The sequence below is a fragment of the Microtus pennsylvanicus genome, chromosome 15 (genome assembly GCF_037038515.1).
Source record: "Microtus pennsylvanicus isolate mMicPen1 chromosome 15, mMicPen1.hap1, whole genome shotgun sequence".
Lineage (NCBI taxonomy): Eukaryota > Metazoa > Chordata > Mammalia > Rodentia > Cricetidae > Microtus > Microtus pennsylvanicus.
Genome location: NC_134593.1, coordinates 776,446 through 804,306, shown reverse-complemented (window position 1 = coordinate 804,306; position 27,861 = coordinate 776,446). Strand labels below are relative to the sequence as shown.

General features: G+C 48.1%; 2 protein-coding genes across 3 annotated transcripts; one reads left to right on the top strand and one right to left on the bottom strand.

Moving 5' to 3' along the window:
• The first annotated feature begins 876 nt into the window (after window positions 1-876).
• Window positions 877-2,165, top strand: Rnase6 (ribonuclease A family member 6). Its single transcript, XM_075949157.1, has 2 exons — window positions 877-999; window positions 1,329-2,165. Exon 2 carries the CDS (start codon window positions 1,335-1,337, stop codon window positions 1,791-1,793), a length of 459 nt encoding a protein of 152 aa, XP_075805272.1. The 5' UTR covers window positions 877-999; window positions 1,329-1,334; the 3' UTR covers window positions 1,794-2,165.
• A 6,348-nt stretch (window positions 2,166-8,513) lies between these two features.
• Rnase1 (ribonuclease A family member 1, pancreatic) lies at window positions 8,514-10,219 on the bottom strand. Of its 2 annotated transcripts, XM_075949345.1 has the most exons (3): window positions 10,131-10,202; window positions 9,655-9,728; window positions 8,514-9,247 (listed from the first exon to the last, which is right to left on the bottom strand). In XM_075949345.1, the coding sequence occupies exon 3, from the start codon at window positions 9,222-9,224 to the stop codon at window positions 8,778-8,780; it is 447 nt and encodes a 148-aa protein (XP_075805460.1). In that variant the 5' UTR covers window positions 9,225-9,247; window positions 9,655-9,728; window positions 10,131-10,202; the 3' UTR covers window positions 8,514-8,777. The 2 variants fall into 2 exon arrangements, with proteins under 2 accessions (XP_075805460.1, XP_075805459.1); XM_075949344.1 differs by lacking the exon at window positions 9,655-9,728 and having other exon boundaries at window positions 10,131-10,219.
• Between the last annotated feature and the right edge of the window lie 17,642 nt (window positions 10,220-27,861).

Genomic DNA, 27,861 nt, shown 5'->3' with positions numbered 1-27,861 from the left:
TTATCTCGGAAAATGCAGAATTGATTAGAAAGAAATAAGGGCAGAGGCAGGGAGTCCCAGTGAAAGGCTTCCCCGAGACGGTGAGATACAGTGATCCTGTCATTCACACCAGGGGTGAGAGGAAAGAGGTTCAAATCCAAGTGCCCTACACTTCCTCTTCTTCACACTTTCCGGTCTCCTCACACACAATTCTGCCTTTAAAGGTCCTTCCCACTCTGTTCACCTGACTCAAAATGCAGCTCAACTTGTTCCCTTGGGTGTGATTCCCACTGTGAGTGCTATTCATGGCTATTGGTTCATGCATGGTTGTTTATTTACCTGTCTTTCACGACTGTAAGCTCCTACACATGAGTGGCCTAGCATCTGGCCCTAGAGACATATATACAAAAGGGTGATTTTTCACATGTACTTGCAGGAACTCATGTTGCCAAGTATACGGCAACTATTATATAAATATACAAAGTATATTTTTTGTTAAGAAACTGAAATCAAAGAGCTTCAGAACCAGTGGAGCTCCAGTCAAAAAGTAAGTACTTAGCAAGTGATCAGGTCCTTAAAACTGAGTTTTGAGCAGACTTGTTTCTTTTCTTTCTTTTTTTTTTTTCTTGTATTTTTGAGACAGGGTTTCTCCATAGCTTTTGGTTCCTGCCCTGGAACTAGCTCTTCTAGACCAGGCTGGCCTCGAACTCACAGAGATCCGCCTGCCTCTGCCTCCCAAGTGCTGGGATTAAAGGCGTGCGCCACCACCGCCCGGCCAGACTTGTTTCTTGAGTTGAGTTTATTCTTCCTCTTCACTGACGTCAAAACTCTGAAGTGCTTACTTGGAGGTGGAGCCCAAGTCCCACAGGACTTCTGCAAAATCTAAGGTTCCTCTTTCATGGCCTTAAGAAACCTTCTTGCCCCACCTTTGCAGCTGTGACTGACTTGAAGCAAAAAAGCTCACAACCTTGAACTGATCAACTGCCTGTGTTCTCAGGAGGAACCCAGCAAAACCACCTGGTAAGAGAGGCTCTTCACGCTTCCCGGCCCTGTCAGGCAGGGGAGCTGGCTGGGAAATTGCTGTTTGCAGAGGGAAGCTAAACATGAAAGGAGGGAAGTACTGTGTGTATGAACACAGGCCAGAGAGAAGGAGGAGACGAGCCTGCCACTTAGGGAGCACATTCGTCTTCTGTCTTCCTCTCTGGGTTTCAGAGTTTTCATAGAATTATGAGACTGGTTTTCTTTCGCTTTTAAGAGTTATGAAATCTTAAAAGGAAGGGAAAAATACGGCAAACTGGTTTGCTCTTACTGTTTTTTCTCTTACCACAAACTTTCTTCTTCCTACACAGAAAAACATGGTGGTAGGTCTTCGCAGGAGCTTTTCTCTCCTATTGCTGCTGGGGCTGTGGGAGCCCATGTGTCTCCTCACTGGTGCTCACCCTAAGGGTCTCACCAAGGCCCGCTGGTTTGAGATTCAGCACATCCAGACAAGTCCTCAGCAGTGCCACATAGCCATGTCTGTCGTTAACAGTTACACCCAGCACTGTAAGCCGAAAAACACCTTTCTGCACGACTCCTTCCAGAACGTGACTGTCGCCTGTGGCTCTCCCAACATCACCTGCAAGAACGGTCAGAATAACTGCCACCAGAGCGCGGGGCCTGTCAACATGACGGACTGCGCGCTCACTGGAGGGACCTTCCCCAACTGTCGCTACAGCAGTGCTGTGAAGTTCAAGTTCTTCATTGTGGCCTGTGAACTCCTCAAGAACCCCCCCTACCAGCTGGTCCCTGTGCACTTAGATGCCATTGTCTAAGGCTCGGGACACTTTCCCTCTGTTAGACACAGGTCCTCTTACGCTTCATTCCACTGTTTCTTTTGTTCCTATGAAAAAAGGAAGGCCTTGGGAGAATTAGAAAGCCTCAGCTGTCAGAGCAGAGTCAAGACAAAAAGAAATAGGGTACATGGGTTAAGATGGGGTTCAGGAATTGAGCAGTTCACCAGCCCCCCACCCAAAAAGGAGAGACAGGATTATTTTTTGCACTGGGGTTGCCTCTGTTGGGGAGGAATATAGAAAATAGATAAAGAAGGTCTGAGCAGCTGAACAATTTATCCTGCAATTGTTTGGGTCAAGCTTCATTGTGCTGTGTTTATAGAAATAAAGTCATTTCCTTTTTCATATAATACATTTTGCTGCTTTGTTGTTTGTTTTGTTTTGGTGGTGGTGGTTTGGGGTTTATTTGTTTGTTTAACAGGAGGCAGGCACTAGAGGCTGCAGGCACACACGGGCTGCACACAAGCCACGTGGCAGGAGGCACGCAGACCTAAAGATGCACACTGCCACGCTGGTGAAGGTGGACGCTCTAGATGCAGACCTTTGACCTGAAGGCCGTATTTATACTGTAGTCTTAGTTCTATTGCTGTGAAGAGACACCAGGACCCTGACAATTTTTTTAAAATAATTATTTTATGTAGAATGAGTAAAACTTTTTTAAAGGTGTTATTTATCATGTATCAATTTATTTTATGTATACAGTGTTCTGCCTGCATGTCTGTCTACACACCAGAAGAGGGTACCAGATTTCATTGTAGATGGTTGTGAGTCACCATGTTGTTTCCGGGCATTGAACTCAGGACCTCTGGAGGAGCAGCCAACAGCCAGTGCTCCTAACCTCTGAGCCATCTCTCCACCAGGCTAGTCTATGGGAAGCCTGTGGAGCTTTTTAATTTAATTTTATTTTGTTTTACTTTATTTTATGGTACTTTCTTTTTGAGACAGAATCTCTATGTGGTCCTGTCTGCCCTGGAATTCTCTATGTAGACCAGGCTGGCCTCAGTCTCACAGAGATCTGCCTGCCTCTCCCTTTCAAGTGCTGGCATCAAAGCTGTGTGGCATTATTCGGACCTGAAGCTTTTGCTTGATTGAAAATTGATGTGGACGAGCTCAGCTCACTGTGGGCAAGGCCACCCCTGGCTGGGTTTCCTGGATGTTATCAGCAGGCAGGCTGAGGAAGCTGTGAAGAGAAAGCCAGTATACAACACCCTCCATGAGCGCCATATCAGTTTCTGCCCGCAGGTTCCTGCCCTGACTTCCCTGGATAAGTGACTACAAGCTATAAATAAAATAAACCCTCTCCTTCCCAAGTTGCGCTTGATCATAGTGTTTTTATCATTGCAACCACACAAAGGTGGCACACCGTCAGAAACAGTTATGTAACAGAGCATCATTGCTTACTCGGAGGTTCTCCAGACACCCATGTATCCTAATTTGGCTTAATAATAAAAGCCCAGAATCAGACATCAGGGTAAATGCTGAAAGATCAGAGAAGAAAAAGAGCCAGTCACTAGAGAAACTTCTTAAGTCTACCGAATCCTCAGACCAAACAGGCAAGATCCTGTCTCCACGAATCCTCAGCCTGAATGGGTCTGAGATCCTGTCTTCAGCCACCTTATATTTCTGTCTCCACCTCCCAAGTACTGGGGTCGAAGGCATGACATCCCAAGCTCTGGGACCACCACTGCCTGGCCTCTATGGTTAACCAGTGGCTAGCATCACCTTCTGATCTTCAGGCAAGCTTTATTTGTTAGAGCACAGACAAAATATCACCACACCCTGTTTTGTATTGCTTTATAGCCCCCAGATACCCATTGTCTGCCTTGGTTTAGCTGGTTTATTCCAGATTTCCATATCAGCTTCATGGTGTCTATATACAGACTGGCCCCCTAGAGCCCTTGGTGTAAGAAATCGGTGCCTCTAAGCCTCTGTGGTGACCCTAAACAGCCCCAGAATGCTGTGCGGTAGGGAAAACGCATCTGGACTGGGCTGGTTGGTGCTGGAAAAGATTATGAGTAAAGGGCCCTCCTAAGAATGCATGTAATCCTAAAGTAGACTCCTCCAGGCTCTGGAGGTGGGAAGCAGGGCATCTCGTGCCGAAAACAATGGGCCTCGATGGGCAGAGCAGCCCCCCAACTAAGCTTCCTTCCTAGCCCTGAGCCATTAGTTTTATTAAACATATTGTTTGGAGCTGGAGAGACAGCTCAGTGGTGAAGAGCCCTGGCCGCTCAGGAGGACCCAGGTTTAATTCTCAGCACAAGCATGGCAATCATCCGCAACTCCAGCTCCAGGGATCTGTCACCCTTTCTGGCCTCCAAGTGTGCCAGATGTGTCCATGGTGCACAGACACATATGCAGACACCACACCTATGCACATAAAATACACACATGCAGGCAACACACCTATGCACATCATAAAATACATTTAAAAATTAAGGTTTGTTTTCTTTCATTGATTTATATGCTGATTTTTATTAATTTCTTCTGTTTGTTCTGAATTAAATTTGATCCCGTTCCCCAGTACCCCTCCTTGCACCTCAGGGTGGCCTAGAACTCACTATGGAAATAGAACTGTGCTTGAATTCGTGATCCACTTGGCAAGTGCTGGAGTTGCAGGTGCCTCGTTGCTCACTCTTCTGTTTTCCCAGCTCTGGGAAGAACTCAGCCAAGCCTTGTCAGGAGCCCCTGTGCACACTGGGGTTACAAGTATGGCCGACAGGTATGCCTACTGTGCTCATCACTTTTCTGGTGGCTGTGACCCAGTACCTAATAAGATGCAATGAATGCAGGAGGGTTCCAGAGGGCACAGCCTATGGCGCAAGGAAGGCGTGGCAGCGAGTGCAGGAAACCACATTGGATGTGCAGGGTGTGCAGTCAGGAAGTAGGGTGGAGAATGTTGGGCACCATCGGCCTTCCTCTTTCTGGTCAGACTGTGGATGTCACTGGCCATCAGTGGGACGCCTCTCATCTCACCTAACACAAACTAGAAACAAGCCCAGGGCCTTCTGGGATGAGCCCAGGCCCTGACAGGTTGACAATGACTATTGGACTGTCACTATCTTTTTGGTGTCTTGGATTTTGATTTTTTTTTCTATTTTGACAACAGTGATCTTTCCAACTTAGATAATATGAGGTGATTTGTTTGTTTTTGTTTTAATTTGTTTTGTTTGTTTCCCTAGAGAATATATAGGGGAAGGAAAACCATGATCAGAATATATATTTATCAATGGAAAAAAACTAGATAAAATAAGTCTGTTAGATGAAGCAGAGTCCCCCCCCCCATACTTTCTTTTCCATGGACATTTAAATTAAAAATTCTCTGGATATAACTTCTATTCATCCATCTCATGTGGGAGAGGAGTAGTTACCAGATACAGTCTTCTGAGCTAATGTTCTGGGGTGAAAGAGGGTCAGCAACACCGTGTGGAGCCTCTGGAGGATCATAGGTTCCCAAACCCTCAGATAAAGTTGCTAACCATCACTGAGTCCTGGAATCCCCCATCCTCCTCATCCAATCTCTTTGGTGATAACTAGTTTTGGGGATGCGCAGATTTGTTTGTTAGCAAAGGTGGGGCAGGCTACCCTCCTTCTCCATGCCTGTCTTCTATAGATATTTTTATGTGGCCTGTTAGCAGGTAGTTTTGTAGGATAGTCTCTATGCAAATTTGACTGTTAGAACAAAGAGGGAATGTAATCGCTCCAAGACCTCATGGTGTAGGGGAATGAAGCAAGGTCATTCCATGGCTCCTTGCAGAAGTTAGACTGCTGAGGTGTTTGGGGAAGGGAAGAATCATGGCTTCACAAGGTTTTTATAGATAAGACAGTGACTTTTCGAAAAGACAAGTCTTTCCACAGCTCTGCAAAATGGGTGTCCCATAAGTGTATACTCATGGGTTTCCCTTTATGAATCTGTCCACTGTGCATTCACTGTAGAGTCTTGTGGGCTCCAAGAACAAGGCAGTGGGAATCATAACATTGTTGCTCCACAATTCTAGAATCTGGAAATCCAAGGTCACAGTGCTGGCAGGGTTAATTTCTTCTGGGGGTCTCTTCTTGGCTTTCAAATGATCAACTTCTATCTATCCTTCTTACATGCATGTGATAGGTGTCTGGCTGTGTGTCTAACCTTCAGGTTGTATCTATCTTCATCAACTATTTCTAACCTAATCACTTTTTTATTTAATTTCTTTTATTATTTTAAAAGAAAACAAACTACCTTTCTTCATTATACATACCAATCCCCATTCCCACTCCCTCCCCTCCTCCCAATCCCTTCACCTACCCTCCACACCATCCCCCATCCACTCCTCAGAGAGGGTAACCCAGTCACCTTTTTAAAAGGCTCTATCCAAACTCAGTCATATTCTGAGGTTCTGTGGGCTAAGGTTTCAGCCTATGAGTTTTCAGAGAGCGTGATTTAGCCCACAATAAAGGGTGAATCTAACTGGCCCCCCTAACTCACAGGGAATGGCACTGTCAGGAGTAGGTGTGTCGCTGTGCCAGCCTACGAGGTCACTCAGTGTCCCAGCCACTTCCTGTTGCTTTCTGATCTGGATGTCTGCCTGCACACGGCCACGCTCCACTGTACAGACCTATCCCCTTGTGTTAGGAAGCTGTGGTACACACGGGGAACCATGAGCACAGGGAGCTTTAGTTGGCTGAGTTGGAGCCAGGTCAAACTTTCTAACATTGTAGACGCAGGGCAGGTGTGAAAGGAAAGAAACTGACTTTTCAGAATAAGCCCTTCCAAACTTGTAAGGAAACCCTAGGAAGTGAGACACGAGCCCCCACGCAGCCCCCACGCAGCCCCCACGCAGCCCCCACGCAGCCCCCACACAGCCGCCACACTAGTAGAGCATGCCCCATGCAGCCCCCACGCAGCCTCCACACAGCCCCCACCCAGCCCCAATCCAACCCCCACGCAGTCCCCACGCAGCCCCCACGCAGCCCCCACGCAGCCCCCCCCAGCCCCCACCCAGCCCCCACCCAGCCCCCACGCAGCCTCCACACAGCCCCCACCCAGCCCCCACCCAGCCCCAACCCAGCCCCCACGCAGCCCCCACGCAGTCCCCACGCAGCCGCCACGCAGCCCCCACGCAGCAACCACGCAGCCACCACGAAGCCCCCACCCAGCCGCCACGCAGCCCCCACGCAGCCACCACGCAGCCCCCACGCAGCCCCCACCCAGCCCCCACGCAGCCCCCACCCAGCCCCCACGCAGTCCCCACCCAGCCCCCACGCAGCCCCCACACTAGTAGAGCATGCCCCATGCATTCAGAGGAGCAAGTTCTCTGTTGGGTTATGAAGACAATCGTGGCTAGATTAGCATGTGACATAAAACTGTTTTGAAAGATAAAGCCTATCTCTTTAATTCTTGTATGTCTAATTATGTGTATGTGTCTACATGAGTTTATGTGCACCACATACATGCAATTATCTTCAGAGGCTGGGAGAGAGCCCCAGAGCCCCTGGGAATGGTGTTACAGGTGGTTGTGAGCTGTCATGTGGGTGATGAGAAACAAACAGGGGGCCTCTGGGAGGGCAGTAAGTGTTCTCGACCACTCACCCATCACTCTATCTAACCCTGCTTTTTCTCCTTTAAGACAAGGAGCTGGGGGGGGGGGGGTGTTGCACACCTTTAAGCCCAGCACTCAGGAGGCAGAGACAGGCTGATTCTGAGAGTCTGAGGCCAGACTGGTCTACAGAGTGAGTTCCAGGACAGCCAGGTCCATTTCACAAAGAAACCCTGTCCCAAACTGCCCCTCCCCCACAGGAATGAAAAAGAATTGGGAAGATAATCATGGAAGAAGTTCCTTCCAACAATAGCTGGGGCAAGATGGCACAAGGTGGAAGAAGGAGGATCAAGAGTTCAAAGCCACCAGGGGGTCAGCGGTGGCACACGTCTTCAATCCTGGCACTGGGGAGGCACAGGCAGGCGGATCTCTGAGTTCAAGACCAGCCTGGTCTACAGAGTGAGCTCCAGGACAGGCAGGGATACACAGAGAAACTCTGCCTCAAAAAACAAACAAACACAAAAACAAAAAAACAAAAATAAAAAAAGCTCAAAACCATCATTGGTTAAAAAGAAGAAAACACAAATATGTCTAAATCCATTGACTGATCTGCAGAACAACTGTCCCTTTTGTTTCAGAAGTGACAGTGGCCAGTGCTACAGAAATACCCTTCACCCTGCTTCCCACATGGCCAAGATGGTGCCACCTTCACTGTTTCCCAAGAGCATCATTGGACTCTGACTCCCAGAGTGGTTGTTGAGGCTGAAGCCCCCATGTCTTCCACTCTCCCCATCAGGTCTGCATCAGTCCGAGGAAGCAGGAGAAAAGGCAAGAGCCAGAGCTGCCTTTCCTTCACACGGAGAAAGAAAGTGTGGAGTGAACCATGACTAGAGGAAGCTCACAGAAAGGCAGAAGCAAAAGTGATGTTCTTTTTACTCTCTTGGCGGCAGGACTGTATTGGCATGGGGCCAACGGACTTGGCTACTGGGTGCTGAGACAGACTTTAGACCTACTATATAGAAAAGTAGGAGAAGGATGAGCACTCAGTAGGAGAGGTAGAACATTCTAGTTTTGGTAATATGATTAAAGCTGCCAGGAGTGGGGAAGGTCTGGACCCATGGGATGGCTTGCCTGCTGTCCTTAGTCCATTGTGAACTGCCCGAAAAAAACCACCTCTGGCTGAGCAATATATAATGAACAGAATTTTATTTGCTTCATGATTCTGAAGTCAAGGAAGTGTCAGGTTGAAGGGACACATTCTGGCGAGGGCTACCGTGCTTTCTTTGTTCCATGCAGGAGCACAGCACAGCAGAGAGAAGCATGAAGTTTGGTCATGTGGAAGCCCTAACAGGGACTATTTCTTTCTGGGAAAGAATGAGAACGGGAGGGGCAGGTACTGGCATGATGAGGTGGGGAGACAGAGACATCTGACTGCTTTGGCCTAGGTGAAGCCCTACACAGAAGCATCGAAGTGGACCGGCACAAAGGGGTTCCCTTCGCAGGCTATGATGATGTGCTTCTGCAGCTGATTGGTCTGGTAGTCGCAATTGGGGTACTTGGAGTTGCCCTTCAGACGACAGTCAGTGATGCGCAGGGCGGAGTGGCTCTTGTAGCAGTTAGAATTCCCGTTCTTGCAGGTGACATTTTCCTGGGAGCAGACAGCGTGAACATCTGCCTGGGGTTCATGCACAAAGGTGTTTACAGGCTTGCAGTATCCCTGGGTCATATTCCGGCGCTTCATCATCTGGTTGCAGTAGGTGGCGCTGCTGGAGGAGCCGGTTGAGTCCATGTGCTGCCGCTCAAACTTCTGGGCAGAAGTTTCCTTGCCCAGCGAAGGCTGGACCCATCCAAACACCAGCACAAGCAATGGGAGCAGGATGAGGGACTTCTGCAGAGCCATTGTAGCCTGCTGCTCTGAGGACCCTGACAAGAAAAGGAAGAGAGAAAAGAACACACTCTCAGAAGAGTTGCAGCCTCCACCTCAGCCTCCCCAGCACACTCCCCCCACCTCAGCCTCCCCAGCACACTCCCCCCACCTCAGCCTCCCCAGCACACTCCCTCCACCTCAGCCTCCCCAGCACACTCCCCCCACCTCAGCCTCCCCAGCACACTCCCCCCACCTCAGCCTCCCCAGCACACTCCCCCCACCTCAGCCCCCCAGCCCACTCCCCCCACCTCAGCCTCCCCAGCACACTCCCCCCACCTCAGCCTCCCCAGCACACTCCCCCCACCTCAGCCTCCCCAGGCCAATTCCACTTTGGGTGAGCCTGGAAGATTACCCTTTCTGAGAGATCATGCAAATACTAACACTGTTTTACTTCATTACTTACTGAAGAGAAGTCTTTTCTCTAGGTGGTGGGCTGTGTCACCTAAATTCTTGGCAGTATTCTGAATGCTGGAGTTTCTTTTGTATAAAATACATTTGAAAAATAGAACACATTTTTACACTGTGTTCAAATGGCTCGTCAGAAGGTTTTTCTGAATATGTAGTGAGCTAAATTGTATTCCCGAGTCATCCCTGACACTCAGGACTGTAGTTGATAGCCTTATAGTACAGGAGAACTTGAGCCAGGGCCTGAGGGATTGAGTTGTATTCTAAAGACACATACTTCCTTCCCCACCCTGGGTTCTCTGTCCTTCCCACCCCATGAGTTAGTTCTTACACCTGTCTATGCCCTGCCTTCACCCTGACTCCCTCTGGTTTTTTGCCTGGTCCAGCTTTTCTGAGTTGGTATCAGTCAAAAGTGACTGGCCTCAACCCTCTCAGTTCTAACTGTCAAGCAGAAATAGTCTCTGGGCTACTTACCTAAACTTTGAGTTTGAAGTTCGGGGCAAATTGGAAGCTAGTTTCTGTAGCCACTCAGTCCCTGTGGTGTGGAGCTTAAATGGGTTACAAAGGGGTTGGCTTCCAAGAAAAACAGGAGAAGTAAATCTTGGCCAATTTTACCTGACTGATAAAAACAAGGGCATCGTAAGCTTGGATGGGAAAAGCCCCAGGGCTGCCAAGGAAAGAGAGAACACAGTTTGAACCTCAGGTGCTGATTCCCAAGGGGCAGCAGGGCAAGCCACTGGGACAATGGCACGCACACTTTGCAGTCCTTCACAGACCCCTTGTAACCTGTGAGCAAGTGTTTGCGCCAATTTCAACCTGGAGGTTTGAAAGGCCACATAGCCATCCCGGGAATCACAGAGAGGGAAGTCCCTCGCCATTCTGAATGGAACCAGATTGATGGTAGCCAGGATTCCAGGCCTCCCAGCAGTGCTTTTCTTGGGGGAGAAAGAAGGAATAAGCTGTCTGCAGGTCAAGGGTTCTGGTGTTGGTGGAGCTGTGAGGGCCAAAGTCTAGGTTGTGGCAATCTCACCAAGCCAGGCTCAGACAATCATCCTCAATAGATTAGTCAAAGAGACAAACAATAGCAAAAAGCAGAGAAAGGTAATGTGGCCAATGTGGCAAATTGGGAAAAGGAACAAATGGAGTCCGGTGACCCCAAGTCCATCTGCAGGGTCCTGACACAAACTTTTTAGGCTCACATGGAAGACGAGAGGTATCCACAGATAAGCAGTCCGGATCAAAGTGCGGCCCCTCCCATCCCTGACCTATCACTGTCCTGCAAGGTGGCCTGACAAGTTCTCTCTCTCCAGGAGACAATGCTTCCCCTGGCTACCACACGACCCCACCCGGCATTTCTTTCGCCAGCATGAGACTGCTGGGGAGATTATTTTTCTTGTCATCATGCGTTTGAACAGGTTCAGTTTTTTATTAAACATGCTAACAAAAGAGGTGTAGTTTAAAAGACCAAAGCCCACACCATCACCGGGCTCCTCTTCTTCCTTTTCTGCTTCCACTTTCTTCTCAGCAATGGCAGCAACAGTGGAAAGGGCCGAGGAGCCCCCATGCTGCAGGTTAAGTCTTCCAATGTTGATCCTGGCCAAGGCCTTTGCAAACAATCTGGACCAGAAGGGTTCAACATTGACACAGCTGTTCCCGCATCCATCACCTCGGCTCCCAGATGTCGACAACAGTGCGGACTGCCAGCATGGTGCTAGTCACCAGATGAAACGAGAGCCTCACCCCAAATCTGCCTTAGCTTCCTCAAAGCCAAACACCTTGGCAGCAGCTGAGGAAAACTTGGGGAAGTTCTAATTTGTTGGGGTTTGTACAGATAGCTAGAGTTATCTGAAAGGAGGGAACCTCAGTTGTAAGATCCAACTGGAGGGCGTTTTCTTTACAATGACCCATGGGGAGGGTGGGGCCATCCCTGAACTGGTGGCCCCAGGTTCTATAAGAAAGCAGGCTGAGCAAGCCATGATGAATGAAGAGTCCAAGAATAAGAACATAGAAATATAGGTTTCAGAAATAGGAATATAGAAAGTCGTAAGCCTAAATACATTTTGGGAGGAAAAAAATAAGCTGGCAGCCACTGTTAGCCTCGAGAGCAGACACCCTGGCAGCCTCTCCTGCCTCCCTGGGGACAAAGGTGAGCTTCTACTGTTGCCTCTGTGGAACCCTCCGCTTGTTTAACTGTCCCCCTGTGTGACTCTATTCTCTGCCTTGAATTCTTTCAGGGACAATGAGAAGCATCTGTGTCAGCCACAGGCTTCGGCAAACATCCTAAGTTAACACTCTAAGGTTCTATAACAGAAGGTTGTACAACTTACAATGTAATGTGACTTTAAGCCTGACGTCAAGGCTACAGAAGCTCTTTGACCCACACCTGGTGCTTGGTTTTACTATAAGACGAGGTCGCAAACCAGCCCCCATGGCCACAGCTACGGAAGCCTGATCTCTGGCTGTGGTCACAGCTATAGCTGAGAAGCTTTGTGTGCCCACGGTAATTTCTTTTCTTTTTCTGTTTACTTCTGGTTTAATAGATTTGTTGGGCTGTGGCCCCATCGTTTGCATGACCCTCCCGGACCCAACAGTGCACAAGCCAAGAAGCAGCTCCTGACTCCAGGTCCCTGCCCTGCTTGAGTTCCGGACCTGACTTCCTGTGATGTGGACCTGGTGTTTCACCGCAGCAGCAGAAGCCCTCACTGAGACAGGGTCCATTGTCTCACCAGTCTGGTGGCCGATGAGAGGGTCACAACTGTTTTTCTTTGGAATATTTTCCAGATAGTTACAGGAGGTTTGGAAAAGAGAGGGAAGACTGTCTGAGCAGGGAGAGACTTCCGGGGCAAGCTCTGCCACTTCCGGCCACTTCCCACTGTCTTCCACCATGATCTGGAATATTCAATACTCTGTACCTACAGAGCAGAAATAAAGCTAACCAAGCTCCCCTCCTCTCTTAGGGGGGCATGTCCTGCCTGTAAACAAAGGGTTTCTTCGAAGGCTTCTTCGAAGGTGTACAGATCAAAGAGTTCGGAGTACCAAGGCGTGGGAGATGATTCCCTTCGCCTGGACCTGGTGCCATGCAATGGGACACTTTAAAAGCCCTACCCAGCCTCACTTTGGGACTGAGTTCTTTGGGGCAGGGCAGTAGCCTGCTTTCTATTCTGACCTCGGACTTTTGCTCACCCTGCCTCCGCCTCTGAGCAACCCTACCACACCTCATTCACATGGGGCTAAAGCTGGAGACCAGGGCTTCATGCGTGCAAGGCAAACACTATCAACTACACCCCCAGTCCCAGAAGAAAAATTTCTTCAATGAAGACTGTTTTTCGTGTGTTGCTCAGCATCCCTAGGATCTAGGGGCCGCTGTAGTGGGAATGACGAAGATCTGATGAGGCACTAGCCTGGTTTTCATGTTCCAGTAGCTTATGCACTTCTGCCTACATAAGCCAAGGGATCACAAGACTAAAGTGAAGTACACACGACTTAATTTGGTTGCAAAGTAGATTTTTCAAATTAGGAAATCAAATTAGGCCAGTACTCAGATCTGCCTCCTCATTGGTGGGCGGGGAATGAGAGCGGGAAGATGCTCGGTGATGGGTTAGCAAAGGAGAGGTTCTTTTGTCTCAGGGCAGAGAGCATCATCACTCTCCACAGGTCGCAGGCTTCTTTTGGCACCAGATGTATAAACCAAGGATTTCAGCACTGTATTATAAACTGAGGATGTGGCTGCTCCAAGGTCTGGTTGAGGGGAGGTTTTGGTGGTAGCTGTGTGAGAGAGAACAGCCAAAGGTATCTGCAAGAGTCCAGAAGAAGTAGTAGACCAAACTGGGCCATGAGGAGTGCGTGAGAGAGGAAGAGAAAGAGACAACCGAGAGAGAGGACAGAAGAGAGAGAGAAAGAGAGAGAGAGAGAGAGAGAGAGAGAGAGAGAGAGAGAGAGAGAGAGGCACAGTTACATGAGCGATAGCTGGAAGTGGAGCCACGAACTGGAGATGTTTAGGGTAATGGGTGGGGTGAGGAGAACAGGTGGCTGTGATACCCAGTGACCCTGGAGGTCAGCTTGCACTGATACACTTGAGTGACCCTGGAGGTCAGCTTGCACTGATACACTTGAGTGACCCTGGAGGTCAGCTTGCACTGATACACTTGAGTGACCCTGGAGGTCAGTTTGCACTGATACACTTGAGTGACCCTGGAGGTCAGTTTGCACTGATACACTTGAGTGAGCCTGGAGGTCAGCTTGCACTGATACACTTGAGTGACCCTGGAGGTCAGCTTGCACTGATACACTTGAGTGACCCTGGAGGTCAGCTTGCACTGATACACTTGAGTGACCCTGGAGGTCAGTTTGCACTGATACACTTGAATGACCCTGGAGGTCAGTTTGCACTTTGATACGCTAATAGGCACACAGATAGCCATTTGTCCCTTCTGACAGTGATGAGGAAATTACTTCTTTGGTAGAGGGAAATGGGTCCCAGAACTGGGGGAGTAGAGCTTCCATTGAACCTGACATTCTGGATTTTGAGCCATACCCATTTTTAAGAAGTGTGTGTTTGTGTGTGCGTGTGATATGTGAGTGTGCATGTGTGCATGAGAGAAGATGCCTGAAACTAGGCTCCTCTGTAGTAAAAAGTGTTCTTAAGTGTTGAGTGACTTCTCCATCTACAAGAGGGTGAAAACCTGACATCTATCTGATTTTGTGTGTTTTGTTTGTTGAGATAGAATTTCACTATGTATCCTTAGCTGGCCTGGCCTGGAACTCACTATGTAGACCAGAGATTCATCTGCCTGTTTCTGAGTGCTGAGACTAAACCATGCACAACCATGTCTGGCCCGCTTTGATGATGATGATGATGATGATGATGATGATGATGATGATGATGGTGACGATGATGATTGTATTAAAAGGGTACAGTAAAGAGAGCACTGAAATGGTCCCTCTATTGGGGGAAGTTTCTTTTTTATGGATAAGACAGAGAAAATATACAGAGACATCTGGAAGAATCCCGAAACACACAGGATATGACTGGGACTAGGGAAGTGAGACAGCAGCGATCAGCACGAGAAAGAACAGTAGAGAAGAGTGTGCTAAAGGGAGGAAGAGTGGCTGGGTGGAGGGAAGCCCCTCTGTTGGAGCATGGGCTGTGATGTGCAGCCATAGGTATTTGTCAATGGAAAACCACATGGCCCTTCTGCCAGGGGCAAGGGAAGTGACTCCTTTCGGCTCACAGAACTTATTTCACAAATGCCTTCAGAGTGTTGGCTTTTATCTCCTTCTATAGCCCAGCTTAAACTCATTTCTGGTTATATGCCTGAGGCCTAGCAATGATGATCTTTACTGTTTGTGTGTCTGTGCACTCCAGAGGGTAAATCTCTGAAGGTGATCAGAAGTCACTATAAAATACCCACATTTAGCTCTGGTTTGAAGAGACAAGGATAAACAAAGTCTATAAGACCCTTCACTTAAAATCCTCCCTGGTGCTCAAAGGCAGTTGTTCAGCTATCAAGCTGAATCAAGTGGGTATTTCTGAAGGAGTTCGAACACACCATCTCAAATAAACCACTCTGTCATGCTCATCATGACTGTGAATTAAAGGCACCTGAAAACCAGCAGGTAAAGAAAGGCATCTGACTTCCCCAAGAGTAGGTGGAAAATTCCGTGTTGGGATAGAAGGAGAAATTCTTACAGTCAGAGATACCAGCTGATGATGAGAAAAGTCTACAAGGCCAACCCTGTTAAGGCAGCTCTTATCTTCCCATCCCCTTTCCGACTAGCTGCCTCAGCTCCAACCCCTTTGTTTGCTTCTCACAGTGTACTAGTGCTTGCTCTTGCTAAGACTAATGATGATGATCTTTACTGTTTGTGTGTATGTGCCCTTGAGAGGATAAATCTCTGAAGATAATCAGAAGCCACTATAAAATACCCACATTTAGTCCCTGATTTTGAAAAGCAGGGAGAATGTTGTGTGCAATGCACCTTGGTGTGTGTGTTTACGCAGGCCGGTGAAATGCAGACTCAGAGACACTTGTGGAGAATGGATTTAGCCTTGCAGCCACAGGGGTCCTTACCTCAGTGGGGTGGACTGAAGAACTTTCCCTTAGCCCTTTGGCATTTTTATTTTTCCCTATGTTTACACTTTCGCTAGTAGATTTCCATATCACAAAACAACTTGAATGAAACTCCCAAAAATACAATGTCAAGTGCAAATACCTGATTCATGAGGTACCATGATTTTCCGGTTTCCCCTAACCAAGTTTTGCATACCCATGGGAAACTCTCAGACAAGATTCACATAGGGCAACAAAAGGTACCTGTAACACAAAAGAATGATTAGGGTGTCATCTCCGGAGCCAGGCCAGGTGTGGTCCAGCGGGGGTTCATGGCTAGCAGGGGTAGCTTGCTCTCCCTCTGTGCCAAGCCAGCAGGACACTGTGCCACAGACAGTGTGTGCATAACCCTTCACTCAGGTCCCGGGTGCTCAAAGATGATCTGGTCCATAGTCAAACTCTCTGTCAAGTAGAACTCTCTCTCTCTCTCCATCTCCCCCTCCCTCCCCCTCTCTTTCTCTCTCTCTTTCTCTCTCTCTCTCTGTGTATGCTTATCTGACATTTACTGCAGCAACTGAGAAACAAAACTATTTCCTCTTCTGTGTTACGTAAATGTCTCCATGAAACTCAGATGGGCCTGACAGAACAACCCTAAATCAACACTGGTGCAGACAGACAAAGCACTTTTTGTCATGGTCTGCACAGGGGAACATGTCCAAGAATTCATCCTTTGGAAACCTCTGACAACACTGCAGCTCCTGCCTTCCAGAGAAACACAAATATGTTTTAAGTGTGGTATGTTTATTTCAGGACAATTTGAAGAATTCTCTTTCCAAAAAGCTACAACTTTTACAGCCCCTAAAAGAAAATTATACTGTCTTTACTATGCATAAATGTCCAGACAAAACTCTGCAAGGCCTGCAGGAACCCGTAAGCTCCTTTGTACAAAGACGGTTCCCTTTTTTTTTTTTCTCAAACAAGTCACAGCAATGCTTGAGACAACATGCTATTCCCTCTCAGGCCCGTGCATTTAGAAATTTCACCTCTAATACTGGACTCTACCTTATGGCATGCAGACATGTGAAAATACTACATGTAATACACCCATCCTGTCACTAATGGTTAAGGCCACTTTGCCATGACATTGTTCTAAACATCCTCATCATGATTTTCAGCCTGGGAGATTTTGTCTGAGAAAAATCAGAGAAAAACTGCTCTTGAATGTCACTGGAACAGACTTGATCAGATTTATTACGAACAAACACAGAGGTGAATTCTCCAAGGACTCAACCCTTAGATTCATGTTTCACAACAAAGAAATGATTCAGAATTCCACATGGTTGGAAGGCCATGGCTTTGTCATTGCTAATACTGTTTGTGGTACTCAGATAAAAACAAACAAACAAGGGTGCTCAGAAGTTAGTAACACTGCTGGTCTTCAAGAGGGCCAGGCTGGGATTCTAGTCCCGACACCTTTATGGCAGCTCACACTGCCTGTAGCCAGCCCCACAAAATCCAGCACCTTCTTGTGGCCTTGAAGACCCTGCACACATGTGGTGTACAAACATAAATGCAGGTAAAACACCCAGACACATAAAAATGGGTGAATAATAAACAAACCTTAAAGGAAGAGCTGTTTGTCCAGGCAGGGGGTGCTTGCCCATGACTAGCATTGGGAGACAGGAGAAGAAGGCTTGCCAACTTCAGTTACATCATGAATTTGAGATCAACAATGGCAACAAACAACATGTACCTGTCTCAAATTTAAAAAAAAAAAGCCATTTGTATCTCTAGTGCTGGTCATGATGGCCAGTGAGGCTGGGGCTTTTGATTCTGAAGCATCTCAAAAAGACCATTGGCTCGTCTTGTTTGGGTGACGGCAGTCATTATCTAGAATCCAAATATGTCTATGCAGACACTGTCCTGTGATGAGAATGACACCACAGGAAGATGAAGACTTTTCAATACGGTTCACTATGAGGATGACCGAACAACCTGAGCAATGGCACAAGGAGGTGAGGGGAGTCTCCATCTTAAAGTCCCTCTGCACTGAGAATCAGTGCTCCTCCTCCATCCCTCACTGTCCTAACAGTGAAAGAATTTGGGGCAAATACAAGAGCTGATTCCCAGTTGTGTGTAAGAACTGACGAGTCTAAAGGCATTTAGGGTTGTATAAGGAGAAAGAAAGGGAGGGGATGCAGGGGTGTGAGGAGTAAGGGAGGGGATGCAGGGGTGTGAGGAGTAAGGGAGGGGATGCAGGGGTGTGAGGAGTAAGGGAGGGCATCTAGGGGTGTGAGGAGTAAGGGAGGGGATGCAGGGGTGTGAGGAGTAAGGGAGGGGATGCAGGGGTGTGAGGAGTAAGGGAGGGAATGCAGGGGTGTGAGGAGTAAGGGAGGGGATGCAGGGGTGTGAGGAGTAAGGGAGGGGATTGCAGGGATGTGAGGAGTAAGGGAGGGGATGCAGGGGTGTGAGGAATAAGGGAGGGGATGCAGGGGTGTGAGGAGTAAGGGAGGGCATCTAGGGGTATGAGGAGTAAGGGAGGGGATGCAGGGGTGTGAGGAGTAAGGGAGGGCATCTAGGGGTGTGAGGAGTAAGGGAGGGGATGCAGGGGTGTGAGGAGTAAGGGAGGGAATGCAGGGGTGTGAGGAGTAAGGGAGGGAATGCAGGGGTGTGAGGAGTAAGGGAGGGGATGCAGGGGTGTGAGGAGTAAGGGAGGGGATTGCAGGGATGTGAGGAGTAAGGGAGGGGATGCAGGGGTGTGAGGAATAAGGGAGGGGATGCAGGGGTGTGAGGAGTAAGGGAGGGCATCTAGGGGTATGAGGAGTAAGGGAGGGGATGCAGGGGTGTGAGGAGTAAGGGAGGGAATGCAGGGGTGTGAGGAGTAAGGGAGGGGATGCAGGGGTGTGAGGAGTAAGGGAGGGGATTGCAGGGATGTGAGGGGTAAGGCAGCAGCTTCAGTAAAGCTGGGCTTTCTCTAGAGGACTCAGCTTCTCCTTTCTGAGGTTCATCCCTTTCCCATGTCTGTTGTACCCTCCCTACACCCTCCCCTCTCCCCTTCTCTCTCTCCTCTCTCACTCTCTCTTCGCAAAAATTCAGATGGTTTACAGCACAGTCAACCTGAATCTTCATTCTGACTCTTCCTTCCAAGAGTAGAATAGCATGCTTATGTCCTATTGACAGACTTGATCCACTGAGAAGAATATAGATTGGCCATTTTCTGTGAAAGAGAGAGAAGCATTTCTGTATCTCCCAAAGCTCTCTGAGGAGACATGATGAGTCTGAGTGAGGCAGGAGGAATGAGGGGGACAGCACACTTGTAGGCAGGTCAGAAGCAAGGGGTGGATCCCAGTGGTCCTGAAAGAAGCAGACAACCTACTTCAGCAACATGGAGGTTGTCATTCTTCTTGATTACTCCCATTTTGAAGGACTTCCCACATCTCCTCTTGCCCCTCGCCACCCCTGCATGAGCTATGAGAAAAGGTGGTTGAGATAGCCAAGTCCTTGGCTGAGGTCAGGCAGGCACAGCCTACTTTCCAGATGGCTGCCCTGTGCCTGTGAGTCCAGCAGCTGCAGACAGCAGCCAGGTTTCCAGAACACGCAGGACCTATCTCCTAGCCCCGCCTCTCACACCGACAGCTTTCTTCAGTCCCAGGCTGGAGGCTCCGAGGGCTGTGAAAGGCTGGTTTCTGCTCTGCTGCCAGGCCTGTCTAGCTCTGGGGCTGCCTTGGTCACCAGTCTCCTCTTGTGCAGCGGGAAGACATTTCATCACTTGAGTTCAGAGGTCAATGTTTGTCTTTAGCGTGCTGCGGTTGTTTCGTAAGACAGTCACGACATTTCTAGACTGGATTACATTTTCTATTTGTCAGCAGCATCCATCCAGTCACATGCAGAAACTTGATATTTTTAAATGTACAGTGCCCAGGATCAGTGCTTGTCCTTTTAACCCCTTTTCTGTCCAAATTCCCCTGTCTTTGTCACTAAAATTCAATCTAGTTGCATGAGTGTTATTTCCAGGAAAGTCCCCTCCACACAGTGCACTTGCTCTAAAAGGTCCCCAGCTTCCCTCCCTCTTCGTTTGTTTCCTTAGGAAACCTGGGTTTATCTCTAGTTCCCACGGAGGTCTAGTGGTACGGTACACGGAATTCTCAACCTTAGTGAGTCTAATAGTCTGAATTTAGTTGCTTCTCAGGAGAAACACAAGGTGGCTCCAGGCTGCCAGCACCTTCCCTATCCTGCTTTCTCAGAAATGGCTTCTTTCACATGGAAATCTTTGGAGGTGGCTGTGCAGCTTGGGACGGAATCACTGCCACCTTCTCTGGATGGAAATGTGGGCGTAGATGGGGAAAATTTCCCTATGGTGAGTGAGAGAGACCTGGGAACAACCAGGTTGAAACAGAGAGCCACGTCATTTTCTTCTGGCATGCTGGGTAATATGTTCTCCATTTAGGAAAACTTAGGACCCATATAAGTGGGAAAGGACACGTGGTGAATGCGCCTTGTCCTTGGGACTGAAGAAAGCTGTCGGTTTGAGAGGCGGGGCTAGGAGATAGGTCCTGCGTGTTCTGGAAACCTGGCTGCTGTCTGCAGCTGCTGGACTCACAGGCACAGGGCAGCCATCTGGAAAGTAGGCTGTGCCTGCCTGACCTCAGCCAAGGACTTGGCTATCTCAACCACCTTTTCTCATAGCTCATGCAGGGGTGGCGAGGGGCAAGAGGAGATGTGGGAAGTCCTTCAAAATGGGAGTAATCAAGAAGAATGACAACCTCCATGTTGCTGAAGTAGGTTGTCTGCTTCTTTCAGGACCACTGGGATCCACCCCTTGCTTCTGACCTGCCTACAAGTGTGCTGTCCCCCTCATTCCTCCTGCCTCACTCAGACTCATCATGTCTCCTCAGAGAGCTTTGGGAGATACAGAAATGCTTCTCTCTCTTTCACAGAAAACATACATACAGGCAAAACACAGAAGGAGGAAGGAAAGAAGGAAGGAAGGGAGGAGGAAGGGAGGGAGAGAGGAAGGGAGGGAGGGAAGGAGGGAGGGAGGGAGTGAGGGAGGGAGGGAGGGAGGGAGGGAGGGAGGGAGGGAGGGAGGGAGGGAAGAAGGCAGGCAAATAGCCCCTGGGAAGACAGCTTCTGCCCAGGTATCACTTTGCTTCCAAGAGCCTCCGCGTGGTGGCTCCATCAGGAAGCTGGGCTGTGAGGATGGTTGGCCGACCTTGAGGCCCACACCTCCCAAGTCCTGCTGGCCTTGGGTTCAGCACTAGGGCGTTGACAGGGAACTCAGCGGGGCTTCTTTTCTTGCAAAAGGAATGGAAGACACTGTCAAGGGAGAAGCCATGACGTGAGGGAGTCTATGCAGAGTTCAGCCTGTCTAGTTTGGAGGACGGGTCTCACGGCAACCCACGTATCAACCACTAACTTCCATCTTGGCCTACTGTGGGACCTCAGTTGGGCTCATTTCCTCATTTTCTCCCTGATGGTGATTCTCACCTCTTTAAAAAGGCCAGTCCTTAGCTGCTGCTATGTGATCTACCTCTTCTGTCTGAGTCAAATCTCAAAACCTTTCTCTCTCTCCCCTACCTCCTGTTAAAATATAGGTTTGAGCTGGGCAGTGGTGGCACGTGACTCAAGTCCCAGCACTCAAGTGAGTTCAAGGCCAACTTGGTCTACAGAGCAAGTTCCAGGACAGGCTCCAAAGCTACAAAGACAAACCCTGTCTTGAAAAAACAAAGGCAAAAACAAAACAAAACAGATTTTCAGTCACAATAAGAGAGACCAACAACCACTCTGAATGGAGTTTCTGGACGGGGCAGAACTCTGCTCTTGCTGAGGGGAGCTCTGCTTTTGCTGAGGGGGAGCTGTGCTCTGGCTGAGAAGTGTGCTTGATTTTTATTCTAAGCCAGGTGGTGACTGTCAGGATAGGAAGGCAGCTGCAGATCATCCTCCTTTCACTGGTTTTCAAAGCATCATCTGCACAGAGGAAATGAAGGGTAGAGGAAGGAGCCGGCAACTTTTGTTGTTTAAGATCTGAGAATGCAGCTGGGCCTTTGGGTAAACAAAGGTTTTACTGGGTTTGAGGATGGGGAACATTTGCATTAATGTCTTTAAAGCTGAGGGAGATTTAAAAACATTTTTTTCTTTTTTAATTTCTTGTCATCAACACATTTTACAGGGTTTGGTGGAAAGACTAACGGTTGATGTCTCTCACACTCCCTCCCTCTGCCCCTCCTTCCTTCCTTCCCTGTCTCTTTCTTCTTCCTGTTTTTATTTCTAATCCCCCAGGCAGGAAAGCAGAGCTCAGCAGGGCTCTGGGTTTCTCAGCTTTGCAGAAGAGGGTGTCCCACATAGACCAAACTGGCTCACGTAGCCTTTGTCAGAGGGTCCTGTAGTGACCTGCCAAGCCATGTGTTCTCTCAGTGCCTGAGTATTGTCTTCTGCAAGCACATGCAACCCTTCAGCTACCCCACGCAATGCTGTCTTCAGAGACAAACTGAACAGAGACAACCTCTAAGATTATTCTCAAACATTGTTTGAAAGGTCTTCCTTTGGTGTCACTTTTGTGTTAGGTTTGGAGTTATTCTTGTTTGTTTGGGTGTCTGTTTGCTGTCTGGGGCATACTAGGTGAGCCCCTAGTACAGAGCTACACTGCCAGCCCCAAGGTTTTCCTCCACCGCTCTTCCTCTCAGCTATGGTGCTTGTACTTCAGCGGTAGCCTGAAGTGAGAAGACAAAGGAAGGGGACAAATTGTGAGAAGGCAAGGAAATAATGGACAAAGACACAAAGACACGTTAGTAAGGGCTAGCCTTTGATAGGCCTCCAGGCACTGTTGGGAACATTTGACCTGAGTGAATGTGTGTTTACTGACCTTGTTAATAAAGCACAGGGGATGTACAAGGAGAGAATGCTGGCTGGAGCAGAGTGCTGAGCGCGCTCCCTGGGCTGGGTGTCTCCTGGGCTCTGAGCTGAGGTCAAATCACTGATGGTCATCACCCTCTGCACAAGGCTTCTGGAGACCCCTGTTGCATGTCACACCTCCATGATGGAGGTGCTGTGTGAGGTGTGCCCTGTCACCACAGGTCAGGTTGTGACTCAGGCCCCAGTCCTGTGCAGTTTCTCCAGTCACTAGTGTTTAAGTTTCCTTCAGACTCTGGTTGACTTATTCACTTACTTACTTACTCACTTACTTACTTACTATACTTACTGTATAGTTTTGACTCGAGGGCTCGTTCTTACAGCCTTGAGAGTTCTGCTGGCAAGGCTTCAGTGTCCTGTGACACTTGGTCCAGGTTCCCCAGGAGGTGCTGTTTGTGGAGAAACTGAGGTCACACCTAATTCTAATTCAACAGAGGTCTTTTAAAATGGTTTCTCACAAGAACTCCAATGTTGTGGAATAAATATTTGTTTAATTATATAAAGGTATATTGTTTTTGTTCGTGATGCATTTGTTTAACTATGTAAAGATGGTTGCTATTTCACCTTGCCTACCTAAGGCAGCTGATTGGTCTAATAAAAAGCGGAATGACCAATAGACTGGCAGAAAAGAGACAGGCAGGGCTGGCAGGCAGAGATAAAAGGGAAGCCAGACAGCTGGGGAGGAGGTACAGCCAACCAGGACACAGGCAGCCAGACATGAAGCGAGCAGGATGGAGGGTATGTAGACGAGGTCAACGAGCCTTGGGGCAGCACTTAGACTAATAGAAGTGGGCTAACTTAAGTTTAAACAGCTAGCTAGAGACAAGCCTAAGCTAAGGTCAGGCATCCATAATTAGCACTAAGTCTCGGTGTTCCTGCTACACTCAAGTAGGTGCTGGATAGAGAGGATTCTCCCAGCATCTTTCCTACTCCTGCCTGTGTTGCCATGGCACCCTGGTATCTCCTCTCTGCCTCTCTATCATGTAAAATGTTCATTACTCTAAATTCAGTGCAGACTACCCTGTCGTAAGCTATGGCTTCCAGCAGTCTTGGGGCTTCCCTTTTCTGGAAGCAGAGAGATCTCCACACCGATCCAGTCCATCTGAAATGGGCACTGGACTTTCCTGCTTTGCAGATTTCCCCATATTACTTGGCTCTGAGGCATCAACTACCTACCTGATAACCGTCACCCAGCGTCCCCTGGTTTATTCCCTAGAGATTGACATAGAAGGGGCCTGTGTGTCCTCCATCATCTTCCCTCTTGAATTTCTTGATTTTGATGGCTAATGGTCACTAAAGTAAGAGAATGAAATTTTGAGCCAGATGTGCTGGCTGTGGTGTGTAGAAGGATATTGTGTCTGAAGTTTGCTTTCTGCCTCAACTGTCTCAAAAAAAAAATGAAAACTCTTAGAAGTGACAAATGTATATAAATCTACAACATTTTGCAAAAATAGAAAAGTCATATTTATAAATATCTCAGTTGAGAAGTGTAAACAGAGAACGGTTTTTCCTTTGAGACAGGTCACAGGAAGCCCTAGCGGTCCTAAACTCACTGTGAAGGTGAGTAGCCTTCACTCTTGGGTGGTGCATCATCAGGACAGTCCAGAACAAAGGGCCGTGAGCAAGAAGAACGTGATGCCTGTAACACAACTGGGGTGACACCTGGTGCTTGCCTCTCCAAGGGCCATAGCAAATGAAAGCAGAAGAGAAGTAATACACTAGTTCCAGGATAAGCGTTAACACTAACTCCTGTTCAGTCTTGTTTGCTTGAGACAGTCTCACTGTGTAGACCAGGCTGGCCTGGAACTCACAGAGTGAGTGCTGGGATTAAACCCATGTGCCACCGTCCCAGGGCAACACTGACTATTTAGACATAAACTGAAATCGATAACAAACTACAGTCAGCACAGACTCTGTGTGAATCGTGCTGGATTGATCCTGTCTCCTGCCGTGACAAGGAACAATTAGGAAAAGGAGGGAATAGTTTCCGTTCCTACTGCAGCAAAGCAGTTGACAAAACCCGGGTTTTGGACTGGAGCTGTAACTCAGTTGACAGGGTGCTCGTCCAGCGTACACAGACCCCGGGTCCAATCCCCAGCACCACTTGAACTGGGCATGGTGGCACATGCCTGTAATCACAGTATTGGGAGGTAAAGCCAGGGGCATCAAAAGTTCAAGTCATCCTCTGATCTGCAGCAATTCCAAGGCCAGTCTGGGCTATGTGAGAGACCCTGCCTCAAAAAATCCAGCTAGGTTTCTAAGACTACTTCCATTTGAAGGACCTGAAAACCCTCCTCCTGTTCTGCCGATTGGTGGTTGAGGACGATCTGGATCTCCTGTGTTGTCAGAACTAGCTGAGATATTGGCGTCAAAAGTTTTTTCTGAAACTGCTATAGTCTCCAAGATATAAATTCTACCCGGAGGCTTATAAACAAGATCCAAGCAAGAGTAACATGATTTCACCAACCAATGGCCCCAGACAGGGAAAGACTCCAAAAAGACACGATGACACATTACCCAAGACAGCCACTAATGTGTAGCTTGCTTCTGGAGATGAAATTATCGGTTAAACGTTTTTAAACTGTTTTGAATTTTTTTCTGACATGTTGACCCATCAACTTCCTTTGAGCATCAAGCAGACTCCTTGGGCTGCATAGCTAATGTCCTTGGGTTTTGAAAAGCAATTGCTACCAAAGAAATTTTCAACGAATGTCAGTTATAGCCTTTGCTGAGGTGTCTGGGCTCTTGGTCAGTGGGATAGATTACTGAGGAGGTACAGCATCAGAAGCAATTCCAAGGTTAAATATAAAAGGAACTGGATGAACAGCACTCTGGTCTTGTGTTTGAGACCCTCAAAGGGAAGTACTGGAAACAGGAGTTCAAGGAGAACAGGCAGAAGTGGCATCTTTTTAAGATTGATATGCACAGGCAACTCAGTAAGTGTCCTTCCCAACAACAAACAAGGGCACTAAAGAACACCTGATTAAAAATTGGCTCCTCACCAGGCTAAGCCTTTAATCCCAGCTCCCAGGAGGCCGAGGCTGGCGGATCTCTGAGTTCAAGGTCAGTCTAGTCTACCCAGTGAGCTCCTGGCCAAGGCAGCAAGCAAGGAAGGCAGCAAACAAACAAACAAATGACTTCTCAAGCTGACTGGTCACCTCCCATTGTAATTCTGGATCAAGAGGAAAGTGTTGTGCCTGCCTCACGTGGAATCCCCAAACAGAATCACCACAGAGTGTATCTGTTTATTCTAGCTAGCTTGAACCACAATCCAAGATACCGCAGCAGCAGGTGGGGGAAACAGCTTCAGGGTGAGGGAGACTGCAAGCAGCGAGGCACAAGCCTTGGCATCTGGGGACTGGGTAAAAGCATACCACTTTCAAAATTATTGGTTGGGGTATAGGGGAATTTCAAAACAGTGACTGTCAGCAGATAAGAATTTCAAAACGGCAGCTAAACAGATACCTACAAGCAGGTTTGAAGCAAGCAGCTGTTGTCTGGACACCCTGGTGGGTCACATTGGCCAGGGCAGACACAGTTTCCTGAGAATGTTTATGACTTTGCTGGACTGCATTCACCCCCTAGTTGGGTCCTGTCTAAAATGGAGTTCTTTCTCACAATGGAGTTTGTTCTGCTCCTTCAGAAAGATTTCTGAAAAGGGAGGTAAGGTTTGAGTCAGAGGCTCAGTATCTCTAAGCAGATTGGTTTTCTTACCTTCCACATGACAGGGAATCAAAACTTCACTGGTGGATATTTGGAAGTCAGGAGCTACAGTAGCCAGCCAAGTCCTCTGGGCCCTCGGTTCCAAAGGTACGCGTGACATCGGGGTTGACCCCTCTATCTACTTTGCTTTGTTCTTATTCCTCCTCCAGATGGCACTGTGGAACACTGCAGTGTTCAAAAGCTGAGTCTGTGGGGTTTGCTGCCTCAGAAGGGTTTGCCCTGAGGGAAAGAGGGTCCGCATTAGTAAATGTCCTGAAGGCCTCAGCTAGCTTGTTGACAAGGGACAGGATTTTCACCTCAAAGGTTTGTAGCACAGCTGATGGTTTTTAAATACTGTCTCACTATACAAGAAGGGCCTCTGTCACCATCGCCTGTCTGTGGGTTCCTGTTGGGGTATTATAGCCCTGAACAAGGGTTTCTGATCTGAAGGAGTCTATATTCTGGGCAGATAGCCTGTGGGATTCTTAGCAAGCCATTCATTTGCATGTCTCCTAGCTTCCTCCAAGAGCCTCGGCTTCTCTTGAGAAATACAACCAAGATGCGCCCTTCTGTTTCTTGGCTGAGCCACCATCATCCATCTGATATTGGCTGGTGTTGCAGTCAAAACAGTCAAATACTGGCATTTTTCTTTTTGTTTGTTTTTTTTAAAAAAAAAAAAAAAACAGGGTTTCTTTGTGTAACATTGGCTGTCCTGGAAATTGCTCTGTAGATCAGGCCGGCGTTAAACTTAAAGACTTACCTATCTCTGACTCCAGAGTGCTGAGACTAGAGGTATGTGCCACCACACCCTGTCATTTATTTTTCGTAGGTCATCAGGATAAATTTATTCCAATCCTAGTTGGGAGTCCACAGGAATTGAAAAGAATCCTCAAGAACACCTGACGAGGTCTTCCTCCAGCTCAGCTGTCCCTGGTCAACCAAGCACAACCTGCCCCAGGGTTAGACTCACTCTTCTGGGCTTACTCATTCCAAGTCAGGGTTTAAAACAATTGCCAACATTGTCTCTCCAGGGACCATGCCCCAGTATAACTTCCCCAAGTCTAGGATGCAAATGCTATGGCTATATCTAAGGCTACTTCTTCCTCTTCCTTGGTAGAACAACCTTTATCATGACCTTTATCGTGACCTTTATCATGACCATTTATCACAGGGATAAATGTTTTCCCCTTGGGGACAAAAAACTAAGTATGGGATAAAAGAAAACAGCGTGACTCACTGTGTCACACTATAGCTCCACCATGAGATTTTTCTTTTTCTTTTCTTTTTTTCTTCTTAATTTGATTTTATTTTGCAGGGGAGCTTCCAAGAGCAGAGGGCAGATACCAAGGGACAGGAAGATGAATAGGATCAAGATGCATGATGTAAAAGTCACAGAGAATAAATAAAAAGCTTTTCTAAAGTTATTGGCCGTTCCAGGAACAGTCTATGCCTGTATTGTACCAGTTGGCACCTTTTACCTACTAGGCTGATAGTGTGGAACTCAGCGTCCAAGCCAAGTGGGGGCGGGGCTATTGGCAGCCTGC